Genomic DNA, 12,410 nt, shown 5'->3' with positions numbered 1-12,410 from the left:
TGGTATAGGTTAGCTAAAGATAGAAAAGAGTGGAAGAAGTTGGAAGAGGCCTTTGTCAATAGACAACCAGATAGTGATAGATACTTAGTTAAGGATAGTTTGTAAGTATATATGTAAATAATACTATCTGAATAAAGGCTTATATTATTATTATTATTAAATTAGATTAAGTATTTTGTCTGATTAAAGACTATTTTATTTATTTATTTAAATTTTGAACGGAATCTTATTTAAAATAAACTCCTAACAATGACGTTCTATATATACATAGAACACACAGTTAAGGTTACTAATTACTATGCTCTGTGGTTAAAGAGCAAATGCCAACTAGCAACTTTAGCAAGAGCCAAAATATAACAACTGACAACTAGCAAGTAGGCAACAGCAAATGCCAAATTGCAGTCCTTAATCAAATGACATACATCAGACATATAATATAAACTATTGATAAATCAGAACACATAAAATTAGTTCTTTCTATAACTTTTATCAATAATGAAAATGTAGTGTATGTTTACATATTTATATCAATTAATTGTGAATCCCTATTGCGCAACCACTTTTAATTCTAATAATTACCTTTTTCCATTATCATGGCGCTAATTGAACATTCCAAAATTGTTGAATTTTTGGAATTAGTTGGGCGATTAAAGGTTAGTGTAAGACCTACTGACATTTGGCTTATGATTTAATGTTGATACTTACAGTATAAAAGTAATTATATATCTTATTTCAGCACATAAAAAGAACGGGCTGGTTACTATGTGACATAGATGATTGTGAATCAATAGCTGGCCATATGTATAGAATGGGTCTGATGACCTTCCTATTAACAGAGGAAAATAACCCTACCAAATTAGACCGCTTCAGATGCCTTCAAATTGGTAAGCAATGCTTATTAAATACTATTCAAATTGCTTACTAAATATTAAAATTTAACATTTCTATTGGGCAGTCCGAAATTATTAATAATATTTTTATGACTATCATAGGAAGAATTGCTGATTTTCGGTCAAAAGTTTCCCTCATGGATGAATTTGACATCATTGCTCTTACAGAAACCTCTCTTAAAGGTGATATCGGTGACAATCATCTTGGACTTAATAATTATAATATAGTGATCTCACATCTGTGATAGATCTATTTTTACTAGTTACAAGTCAAGCGGAGGTGGTGTCTTACTTGCTATCAATAAAAGTCTCAAATACACAATTATACCAATTGCTGTTAATTCTTATGAGCATTTATTAGTCAAAATTAATACTGGGTTCTCACACTTATTGATTTCACTTGCTTATGTCCCACCAAATTCAGATTCAGACTACTTTGAGAATTTTATCAAGAGCTTACAGACATCACTATCAAGTTTTTCCAATCTTGGTTCAATTGATAAATTTATGCTCTTAGGAGACATTAATATACCAGGATACAGATGGTTAATAATACAGCAAAGGCAGTTGGAACTCATACATCTCATAATATAAGATATGCTGCGAAGATATTCTCGTGTTTTTGTATGAACTATAAACTTATTCAATGCAATAACTATGCAAATTCAAGCGGTAATATTTTGGACCTGGTGATCACTAACTTGTATGATTCTAAAGTCTCCACTTATGATGATCCTATTTTTGATTGTGATTCATTTCATCATGCTCTTTACATTACTTTTTCACTTAGTCAACATAAAAAGCTATCATTCAATGAGTATTTCTATGATTTTAAAAGAGCAAATTTTACTGAGTTGAATAAGTATTTACAAAATTTTGCTCTTCCAGATTGTTCCTCAGTTCATTTTGACATTGATGATTATGTTGATTCATTTAATAAGGTTCTTTTGGAGTCAGTTGAAAAATATGTACCTAAGACTGTAGTTAAAGATAATAAATTCCCATCATGGTTCTCGAAGGAATTAAGAAATGCTATATTTAAGAAAAAAGAGTTACATGCTATGTATAAGAAATATCAATCTCAATATTATTTTAACTTATTTAAATCACAAAGGTCTCTGTGTACATCTCTCCATAAAAGAGATGAAAATACTTTCATTAGAGAAACTGAAAATTTGCTTCTTAGTGATGGTTTAAATTTTTATAAATATGTTAATTCGATTGATAGCTGGAGAGAGTTACCTTCGTATTTTCACTTAAATGATATTATTGCCGATAATGGTCAAGATATAGTTGATTTATTTGCCAATAAATTTGGAAGTGTTTATATGAATGTTAATCTTAGCAATACTGAATTACCATTTGATTTCAATGATTGCTACGGAAACTTAATACTCACCAGGGGTGACATTATGAAGGAAATTTGTAAGCTTAACGTAAATACAAGTCCAGGTCCAGATTCAATTCACCCACTGATGGTTAGAAAATGCTCAAGTTTTTTTGCCGATCTATTGACTAAGCTATTCAATAGCTCTCTTAAGATTGGCAAGTTTCCTACTGCCTGGAAACTTTCGTATGTTACTCCTTTATATAAAAGTGGGGATAGGTCAGATGTTAGTAATTATAGACCAATTAGTAAATTAAGTGTCATAGCAAAAATGTTCGACTCATTGGTTTATAATAAATTGGTTTCCTACTTATCCAGGTTTATCATTCCCCAACAACATGGTTTCTTGGCGGGTAGATCAACAATGTCCAACTTATGTATCTACCTTGAGTACTTAGTTTCTAATATTAATAAGAATCTGATTGTAGATTCCATTTACACGGATTTAAGCAGAGCTTTTGATGTAGTTAATGTTCAACTCTTGATTAGAAAATTAGAGAGATATGGTATTACTGGAAGTTTGTTAAAATGGTTTGAATCATTCTTATCGAATCGCATTCAACGTGTGAAAATTAAAAACTTTTTATTAACAATTATTCATGTCATCTCAGGTGTAGCGCAAGGTACCCATCTAGGTCCATTGCTGTTTTTGGTTTTTATAAATGACATTAATGTTTGCATTAAGTATAGTGAATTCTTGTTATTTGCGGATGATATGAAAATATTTAAAGCAATCGCTAGTGACCATGACCGAATACTCTTACAACTTGATATTGATGCTTTTCAATCTTGGTGCATCCTTAATGGGCTTTCATTCAATATCAAGAAATGTTTTTGTATTTCATTCGGAAGGAAACAAGACTCTTCCAGTCACTATTCAATACATAACATTGCTTTACCGAATGTTATTACAACTAGAGACTTAGGGGTAATTTTTGACAGCAAACTTTCATTTAATGATCACATAGTCTATATAAAAATCATCACTACAAGAAGAATAAACTTTATTAAAAGATCCACCAAAAAATTTAATAATATTGCTAGTTTTAGAGTGCTTTATTATTCATTTATATATCCCAACTTAATGTATGGTTCAGTAATTTGGAATCCTTACTTAAAATATCAGGTTAATACGCTCGAAAGGCTGAATCATGTTTACTTGAGATATGTGGCTTATCGAATTGGATCTCCTATGTCGTACTCTATTCACGATTATGGTTTTATGCACCGAGTCATGAATATACCCACTCTTTATTCGGCTCGGCTGAGATGTGATTATATTTTTACATTTAAAATTTTATCAAGTAATATTGATTGTAGTCAACTTTTAGCTTTATTAAATTTTTCTGTTCCTAGTAGAATCTTGAGAAAGAATGACACTTACTTTTCTACTCAATTGTTGAAAACAGGTGTGTATCATCACTCTCCTATTTTTAGGCTCAGCTCAGCTACTAACAACCAGATAAACTGGATTGATTTATATAATACTAGTTTACTATCTGTGGCAAGACACACTAAAACCATGTTTATTTATAACTAGAAATTAAGATGTGTTGATTAGTTAGTTAAATATTATTATTTGTTAGTTAAGTAAATATTTTATCAGTTTCATAGTTTTAATATTGTAAAAAGGGTTCGCCCGTATATAATAAATAAATAAATAAATGACTCAACTGACATACCATATTTCTGAAATATTTTTGTTTTAAATAAATTAACCTGTCATAATGGGTTATTATAGACAAAATTTTGAAAGGCTGCAAAAAGACTGGCAATATAAATTGGAACCAATAATGAGTATGCAACACAGTGCTGCTTGAAATGTAAACCATCTAACCAGTGTTCTGAAGATTAATTTGACTTAACTTCAGTATTGCACCTAATGTGTGATATTCATTAATGGTGTTATTCTGGAGAAACATTATCCCACCAAACTGTGAAATGAACTTAATATCACATAATTATACACTTAATGTCTCTTTAAAAAGATGACTTAATCAGTTATCCTAGCTAAAAATAGGGAGCAGTCCATGTCTATCCACTACATGTCTGCAGCGGATCATGAGATACTTTGGCTACATTGCATGATGCCGTGCTGATAACCTAGAATGTTTGATGGTCACCGGGAAAATTGAGGGGAAGAGACCAAGGGGCCACAGCCCATGACACTGGTCTGATCAAATATCTGAGCAGACTAACCAACCCATCAGCATCGCACTCCACCATGCGACAGACCAAAACAGATGGAGGAAACCTGTAGACGAACTTAAGCAGAGTCACGATCCTCAGCAATGAGGGAACGACTGTGAAGAAGAATCAGTTATCCTTACTCATTATTCCATCAAATAAATAAAAATTATATATTTCAGCTCTAATTCATGACTTGGCAGAATGTATTGTGGGTGACCTCACACCTCATTGTGGTGTTCCTCCGGATGAGAAGCACAGGAGAGAAGCTGAGGCTATGAAGCAAATTGCTGAACTCACTGGTATTGCTGGTGATAGAATGTATGATCTGTATATGGTAAGATATCATTTGTATACCTTGTCTCAGTTTGCCAGTCTCTTACCCCATTTCTTCCCTCTCATTTGCTGTTTGTTAACTTAATGTGTGAAGGTAAAAATTATGAGCTAATTAAACATAATAAATGACTACCTGCTGTTATCTTTACAAGTTATACAAATTCCTGTGTGTGAGTTTGTCTTATTTTTGCTTGTAGTTAAATCGCATAAGAGACTAAAGCTGATTTTAAATAATATGTTACCACCAGAAAGTTAAAATTATCACTGTGTAACATAGGCTGTATTTTATTTAAAAAAATGCAACACACATGCAATCCTATGTTGCTTATAATTTTAGATAAATAGGCATATAAATTTTTATATTTATATATATATATATATATAAAAATGAATTGCTGTTTGTTAGTCTCGCTAAAACACGAGAACGGCTGGACCTATTTGGCAAATTTAAGTCTTGAATTATTTGTGGAAGTCCAGAGAAGGTTTAAAAGGTGAATAAATAGGAAAATGCTGCTAAATTAAATAAAAACAACAAATTTGTTTTTCCTTTGATGTGTCCATACATAATTTCTATGAGAGAATTTACTGATGCATGATTTGACCAGTTCTGCTGTGAAACAATTTCATTATGACAGCAGGGTGCATATTTTACGAAGTAATTTTTAATGTTATGATATATTATTGACAAATTCATATAAAAACATTATTTTATTTATAATATACAGAACAATGTCTGTCGGGTCAGCTAGTTTATGATATATTAACTTCTGATATTTAATTAAATTGTACTTACAGGAATATGAAACTCAAAGCACACCAGAAGCTAAATTTGCCAAAGATTTAGACAGGTATGATATGGTACTGCAAGCATTCGAATATGAAAAGCGTGAGAATGCACCGAAGAAACTTGAAGAGTTCTTCACAGCAACATATGGGAAGTTCAATCATCCTTTTATTCAGGATCTAGCTAAGGAGCTGTACAGACAGAGGGATGAGTTTGAAAAGAAAAAACTAGTTAATGGTAGTGTTTAAAATATGCTTTGTGGATATCCATGCTACTCTAGCCATTACCAGTGGGAGGCTCCTTTGCACTCCGGTGCCGGCTAGATTATGGGTGGCGCCTATTTCTGCCGTGAAGCAGTAATGTGTAAGCATTACTGTGTTTCGGTCTGAAGGGCGCCGTAGCTAGTGAAAATACTGGGCAAATGAGACTTAACATCTTAGTCTCAAGGTGACGAGCGCAATTGTGGTGCCGCTCAGAATTTATGAGTTTTTCAAGAATCCTGAGCGGCACTGCATTGTAATGGGCAGGGCGTATCAATTACCATCAGCTGAACGTCCTGCCCGTCTCGTCCCCTATTATCATAAAAAAAAAACACTGCTCAAACACACTTTATGAGATATAGTACATAACCAATGTTACCATCTATTACAATGCTGTTTTTATGACTTTGTCAACATTATAAATCTGCTTATATTAAAATTATGCCCTTGTATTTGTATTATGTATGGGTACTTCTTATTAGTGTGGTGGCTAGTAAGTGTAATAGTTTGTGATGTTCGTAAAGGTGTAGTCAAATGCTGTTCCAAATATAAGTTAGTAAATAATAAAATATTTAGATAGTTGTATGGTGGGGTTGAGCTCACACCACATCATTGTTCAATCTCCAATAAACACCAACTTTTATATATATCAGCTGATATTAAGCTTTAAAGTTTTATGACAATAGATTCAGTATTTTATATTTAAAACGTTCGGCCTATATGTGTAGTGCCATAATGTGATTTAACTGTTGTATGAATGTGATTTATCTTCAGAATGCAATAGAAAATAGATACTCACTATATATGTATCTATACCTTATATTTCAATTTCAACATAGTTCATGCATCATTATTATTGTTTGTAGCAATAGCATGAGTTATACAGTAAAGTAAAAATAATTATATGTATTTATGTATAAGTAGCTAATATAAAAAAAATACTTCAAAAGATTTAAATCATATGCAATGTATCAATCATAGTCAAGTCTGTAGTCCAATACACACTATATTAGGAAATTCTCTCGTGAATGTATGGGTGCTTCTCATTACAGATTATTATCTTTTGACTGGATAGGGTAATACTCATAACAGATTATTAGCTAAATCCACATCTGGGTAGCGAGCCACAAATAATCAACCACACTTGTATTCGGCTATGTCATATTGGCTGCTTAGTATTACTATACTAAAACTGATGGGTTAGTAAGAATATTGAATATGTAACAGCACTGAAAATTCTGAAGAGCCTGTTCACCGTTTTAAGTTATTTTTTGTTTGTTTGTTCAATCTATAGCATATTTATTTAATAATACAGCTATACTTACGATTTATCGGTGTTTAACTAGTTTCGGACCATTTGGCGGTCCTTCATTAGGGTGAGTTTAGTGTAGTGAGGTGGTTCAATCAATTGTGAGTAAAGCCGTATTACTTAATAAGTTAACCATGTCTCACAAAAGTTTTAATAAATTAAAATTATATGTATTATACATAAATATATTATCATCATAGCTACTCAAAGCTATAGCAGTTTCTGTATGATCACAGCTACGCAATTGTAAACTGCCGTACCACATCAACATGCAAATTTAATTTGTTACCAATCATAATTTATAAACTATGAGGGATTCAATACGCCCCAGCTCTTTTACTAACCTAGCCTACCAACCATCCAAATTAATTTGTTTATTTTTTAAGTTATCAATGAAATTTTTATATTTAATCCCAGAAGTGAGGGAGACCACTTAAAAAATAACAAATTGTTCACACAAACATGGTCATTATTTTTTTTTAGAAGTTTTAATGTTCTCGGTATCAACTGAAAGCAACTCGAAAATTTTAGATGATTCTTGATTCATGCCCTGTAATGTCATTTCATAGAGGTTGAATATAACAAGAGTGAATCTGTGAATATTTTGAATGGTTTTATAATTATTTGTGTTGTGTTTTACTGTATTTTGTTATGTACTTTCTTTCAAAAAGAAATGTGATAATCTAAGTGTTAATTTGGATTTTATAGGTTCCTGATTTTAATATTTTATTTTTTAGTGGTACAATATAGTATTTATTTTCTGTAAACTTTTAAAAGTATTTCAACTCAGTCACTTGTGAACATTGAAGAAATATCGTGATCAATTAATTATTTATTTTTCAACAAATATTTAATTTCAAGGTTACTCGCGTTTTAATATTTTATACATATTTTTATTTAAATATTCATAGGTACATAAATGTTCAAGCTGTTAGTTTAAGTTTTGTCTGGTGATCATAAAGCAAGGAAATATGTGAAGTAATTTTTTTTAAGTAATTTACTGGTACTGTTTTGATATAATTAACATTGGTCTATAATAAGCTTATCGCCTCTACACGAGGCATCCTCAGCAAATGTTGACTCGCCAAACTCTGGCACGACTCAAGTCAGAGTCTCGTGGCACAAACACGTGTCGAAATGTTTGAAGACGAATATTGGCGGAATTAACACTCAAGAAAACTCAAAACATTTGGATAATTATGGATTTCCGCAAAATAACGCCTACTTCAATAAATAAAATGTATCATAAGCTAGCGAACTGTAAATTTTTCATTTATTTTTATTTTTGATGCTGGTAAGTATTCATAAAGTTCGCTGTATCATATTCATGATTCCTCTTAAGACATATTATATAAAAAAAAAAATAATACATTTAAATCTTAAAGTATTATCGAGGTCATTTTTAGCTTTGCATGAGCAGTCTTTGGTCATTTTGAGATGTTTTACAATTCATAACATAGATATAGGTTATTGTGTTGTGTTTCCATTTATGAAAGACCTATTTCAGTTCAAAGTTATTATTTGTATGAAATAACTAGTACTTAATAATCGCAACAATAGCTAGTTAAATAATATGCTAAAGTCTGAGACACTAGTTTAAGATACTTACTTTTTTTAAAAATTATCGCTCAAAATCAACCGTCATTTGGACGTAATTCCAGTAAAACGTTCCAAACCACAATCATGTGAAAATTGAGTTAAGAACACAACTGGTCACGTGATTCATATTAACGGACTGAAAATATGGCAGCCCTACTGTCACTCTTTGAACGACATCATGACTTAGTAGGCCAACGCACATGGAATACACTAATATTTATTAAAGTGTTAACACGAATTCCTTAAAATGTGATGGTTGTGACTTGGAACGTTTTTCAGGAAATATATCATGGTCATATTCAGTAATTTAAATAAACATTTACCTCAAATCTAAATATGTTTCTAATTCCTTTAACTGCCTTTTTTATGAAAATAAGGGACGAGACGAGCAGGACGTTCAGTTGATGGTAATTGATACGCCCTACCCATTACAATGCAGTGCCGCTCAGGATTCTTGAAAAACCCAAAAATTCTGAGCGGTACTACAATTGAGCTCGTGAACCTTGACACATAAGATATTAAGTCTCATTTGCCCAGTAATTTCACTAGCTACGGCGCCCTTCAGATCGAAACACAGTAATGTTCACACATTACTGCTTCACGGCAGAATTAGGCGCCGTTGCGGTTCCCATAATCTAGCCGGCTTCCTGTGTAAAGGAGCCTCCCACTAGTGTCTATGAGTTTTACATTTTATTAATATTATTATCAGCCTTTAAGGTGGGATGTATGCTCTAAACTAGAACTGAGTCCCTAAAGGTGAACGCACACTTATCCGAGGCGAACGTAGTAAGTAAATCTGCAGCATTTTGAAATTCGACCGGTAATACGAGTGAATCACTCTGAAGCACTTAGAAATACGCACGCCTCATTCTATTTCTGGTTTTAAGAAGTGCTATTTCTATTTGATCTTATAATGAAGGCTAATAAAGTAAATGTTTTGAATAGGATGGGAATTCGAACACTATACAAAAGTTAATAAAAAATGCACGAGAACGTAACAGTACTTGCCGTACGTCATATCGAGTAGTTATGAAATCTCATTAAACCGCACTACTCCGCGTTAAATCGACCGAATCTGCAAGAGATTACTTAATATTCATACAGAATTCTAAAATTAGTTTCGTTCGGCTCAGATAAGCTTTTGCTTTGTCGACACCAAACACTAATGCCTTTCCCTTCGATTCAAACGATTCTGCCGATCTATGGATGAGACGTACAAGATGACAAGTGACCTTGGCCGAAACTAAATGAAAAAAAAACTAAAAGAACACAAGAAACTCAACGTTCACTTTTTAATCAATAGAGAATTTTACATGGCTGTAATAACCTACATTAAAAACATAGTGTGTAAATTGCTGCATCTCATACCTTTAGCTATTATGAATCGTGTTCAAAGTTAAAAGCGTTTTAAATATCAAATATTTCATAAAAAGTAATAAAGAATCTGTATAATTATAAATTATCGAATTTTGAACTACTAATTTTTTTACTAATAAAAAATAATAGGCTAAACTAATGCTAGTAAAGTTAATATTTAGAAGGTTTCAATAAATGATAAGTAGATAGGTAGCATGTTTTGAATTTTACAGCATTTAATGACCATAGCAGCCGAAACTAGGTAGATATGTGAACTTAAATTAAACTTTATAAATCGTCCCTCAGTAGAGAATCTCATCAAACAAGTGGAAAAGTAATTGATCTTATATTTTCCTTTAGAGGTATGGAGAATAAAAATAACATAAATGAGTAATGACTTACGTTTATAAGCTAAAACGCGTATCTACATTTTATCACAAATACCTACCCACAGCTCGTTAACGATATGCATTTAAAAACGTAACAAATGTTGCAACTGAATCGAAAACGTGCTCGATTAAACTTTGTAATAATAATATTATGAATTATCACGTTTTATTCAAGATTACAACCATGGATTTTAAATCGTTCCGCATTAAAAGATAGTAAAGTATATATTTTTTCACCAAGTCATTGCTGTAGTCTAATGAGCAAAGATAAACCCTTAGGAAAACCCTCTTCTACTTACCAGTGAGCTCTAAACATTCGTCAGTTCGTCAATGCAAAACTGGAACCTCTATTACTAGGTACCTACATATAAGGTACTACATCTGTGCGGTTCGTAATTAAAGTAAAAATAATGCTGATTTATATGTTTATGTTGGTTTTCATTGACGCAAGCAAAGTTTTACCTGACTATAATGATAGTGTTTTGTATTTTGCTTACGGTAGCAACCTTTACAAAAGAAGAATGCAAATAAATGTTCCATCCGCTGTATTTATTGGTCCGGCTGTGTTAAAGGTTTGTATTTTACGATGATTATAACAAACTGTATACAATACTTAAGTTGTATCGGATCGAAAAAACTGCAGCCGGTAATAATTTAATGGCTGTGCGAGGCATGACGTTCCTCGTAGAATACTAGATTTTAACAGAATTTCGTATTTTGACGTACTTAACGTCCGGTGGTGGTATTCGGGTGCTGGTGTCCATCCGAACACCTCCGCTGATCACTTTCCATGATAATATATGCGGTAGAGATCAGAGAGATATCACATATATCATACGCAACGAACAAGATTGTATTTCGTGTGCAGCAGTTATCGCATATTTTGCTTTTTTATAGGTAGGTACTGAATGTTTATAGAATTTATCGTTCTTTGAAACTATTTAAAAGAGTTTCTAGTTCAAAAAATACGACTATTTAAGCTTTAATAATTTACCCAGGTAAATAAAAATTTAGGTGCATACTCTTGGGCGCATTCTTTAACTTAGCTCATGAAATATAGAACATTAAAAGATCTCACAGCAATACTAATTATATTATTTAATAGTATTATTAATTTATATTGATTATAAATGACATAATATAATGTATGTTAATTGCTTATTGTTAATAAAGATAATTAAAATAAATTGTCTAAATAATATTCAACAGCAATATGCATATTGATGGAATGAGACCCTTGAGAACTGACGACTCTGTAGCCTATAGTGCTTAGTAAATCTGAGTTCGAATCCGAGCCTGAGGTCGAATCCTGGTAGGTGATGTTCGTTTAGAATTCATATTGTTTTAAATATATCGTTGTCTGTTACCCTTAATTCAAGCATGCCTTGTTTGGTCCAAGATATTAAGGGTAAAAGTGAGTCAATAAAAAAATAAACTACCTATAAAAAAAGAGGGATCAGTAAGAGTGGTATCGTTATAATCGTGGACTAAAGCTCTATCAACTACAATATTTTTTATCTCCTTATTCGTGCTACGGGATACTAAGTCCAACCCAAATACGCTAAGCCATTTCAATGTCTACAACTTTATAATACCTACTCGCAGGACTACAGACTAGATTTTAATAAATATTCTTCAAACTGGCGAGGAGCAGCAGCGACTATTGTGGAAGACCCTGGCAATGCTGTTTGGAGTATGAATCCTGGGGAAATTCTCAAATTGGATAAGTAGGTATTTATGAAGAACCTCTTTATTTCTACTTTAAATCTGTCCAACTTTCGCAATGCACCAGGCGGGACACTTTTTCTTTTTTCGTCTGTTATTAGATGATTATTAGATGTTATTACTGACGGAACAGAAAAAGTTTCGTCTGTTCTGTGATTGTACTCAAAGAATATACTACTCCCTAACGA

General features: G+C 32.1%; 2 protein-coding genes across 2 annotated transcripts; both read left to right on the top strand.

Annotated features, from left to right (window-relative positions):
• The first annotated feature begins 413 nt into the window (after positions 1-413).
• LOC126966619 (5'-deoxynucleotidase HDDC2) lies at positions 414-9,087 on the top strand. The gene is made up of 4 exons (XM_050810784.1): positions 414-653; positions 737-884; positions 4,647-4,801; positions 5,596-9,087. The coding sequence occupies exons 1-4, from the start codon at positions 594-596 to the stop codon at positions 5,830-5,832; spliced, it is 600 nt and encodes a 199-aa protein (XP_050666741.1). The 5' UTR covers positions 414-593; the 3' UTR covers positions 5,833-9,087.
• A 1,393-nt stretch (positions 9,088-10,480) lies between these two features.
• On the top strand, positions 10,481-12,228 carry LOC126966643 (gamma-glutamylcyclotransferase-like). Its single transcript, XM_050810805.1, has 2 exons — positions 10,481-11,069; positions 12,103-12,228. Exons 1-2 carry the CDS (start codon positions 10,908-10,910, stop codon positions 12,226-12,228), a joined length of 288 nt encoding a protein of 95 aa, XP_050666762.1. The 5' UTR covers positions 10,481-10,907.
• Positions 12,229-12,410: the final 182 nt, after the last annotated feature.

Source organism: Leptidea sinapis, chromosome 10 (assembly GCF_905404315.1).
Source record: "Leptidea sinapis chromosome 10, ilLepSina1.1, whole genome shotgun sequence".
NCBI lineage: Eukaryota > Metazoa > Arthropoda > Insecta > Lepidoptera > Pieridae > Leptidea > Leptidea sinapis.
This window is presented reverse-complemented; position numbering and strand designations above follow the sequence as displayed.

Coding starts and splice junctions, on each gene's coding strand:
- LOC126966619 (XM_050810784.1), top strand. CDS start 594: ATGGCGCTAATTGAACATTCCAAAATTGTTGAATTTTTGGAATTAGTT. Junction 654..736: donor AATTAGTTGGGCGATTAAAG/GTTAGTGTAAGA, acceptor ATCTTATTTCAG/CACATAAAAAGAACGGGCTG. Junction 4,802..5,595: donor GAATGTATGATCTGTATATG/GTAAGATATCAT, acceptor TTGTACTTACAG/GAATATGAAACTCAAAGCAC.
- LOC126966643 (XM_050810805.1), top strand. CDS start 10,908: ATGCTGATTTATATGTTTATGTTGGTTTTCATTGACGCAAGCAAAGTT. Junction 11,070..12,102: donor TTGGTCCGGCTGTGTTAAAG/GTTTGTATTTTA, acceptor ACCTACTCGCAG/GACTACAGACTAGATTTTAA.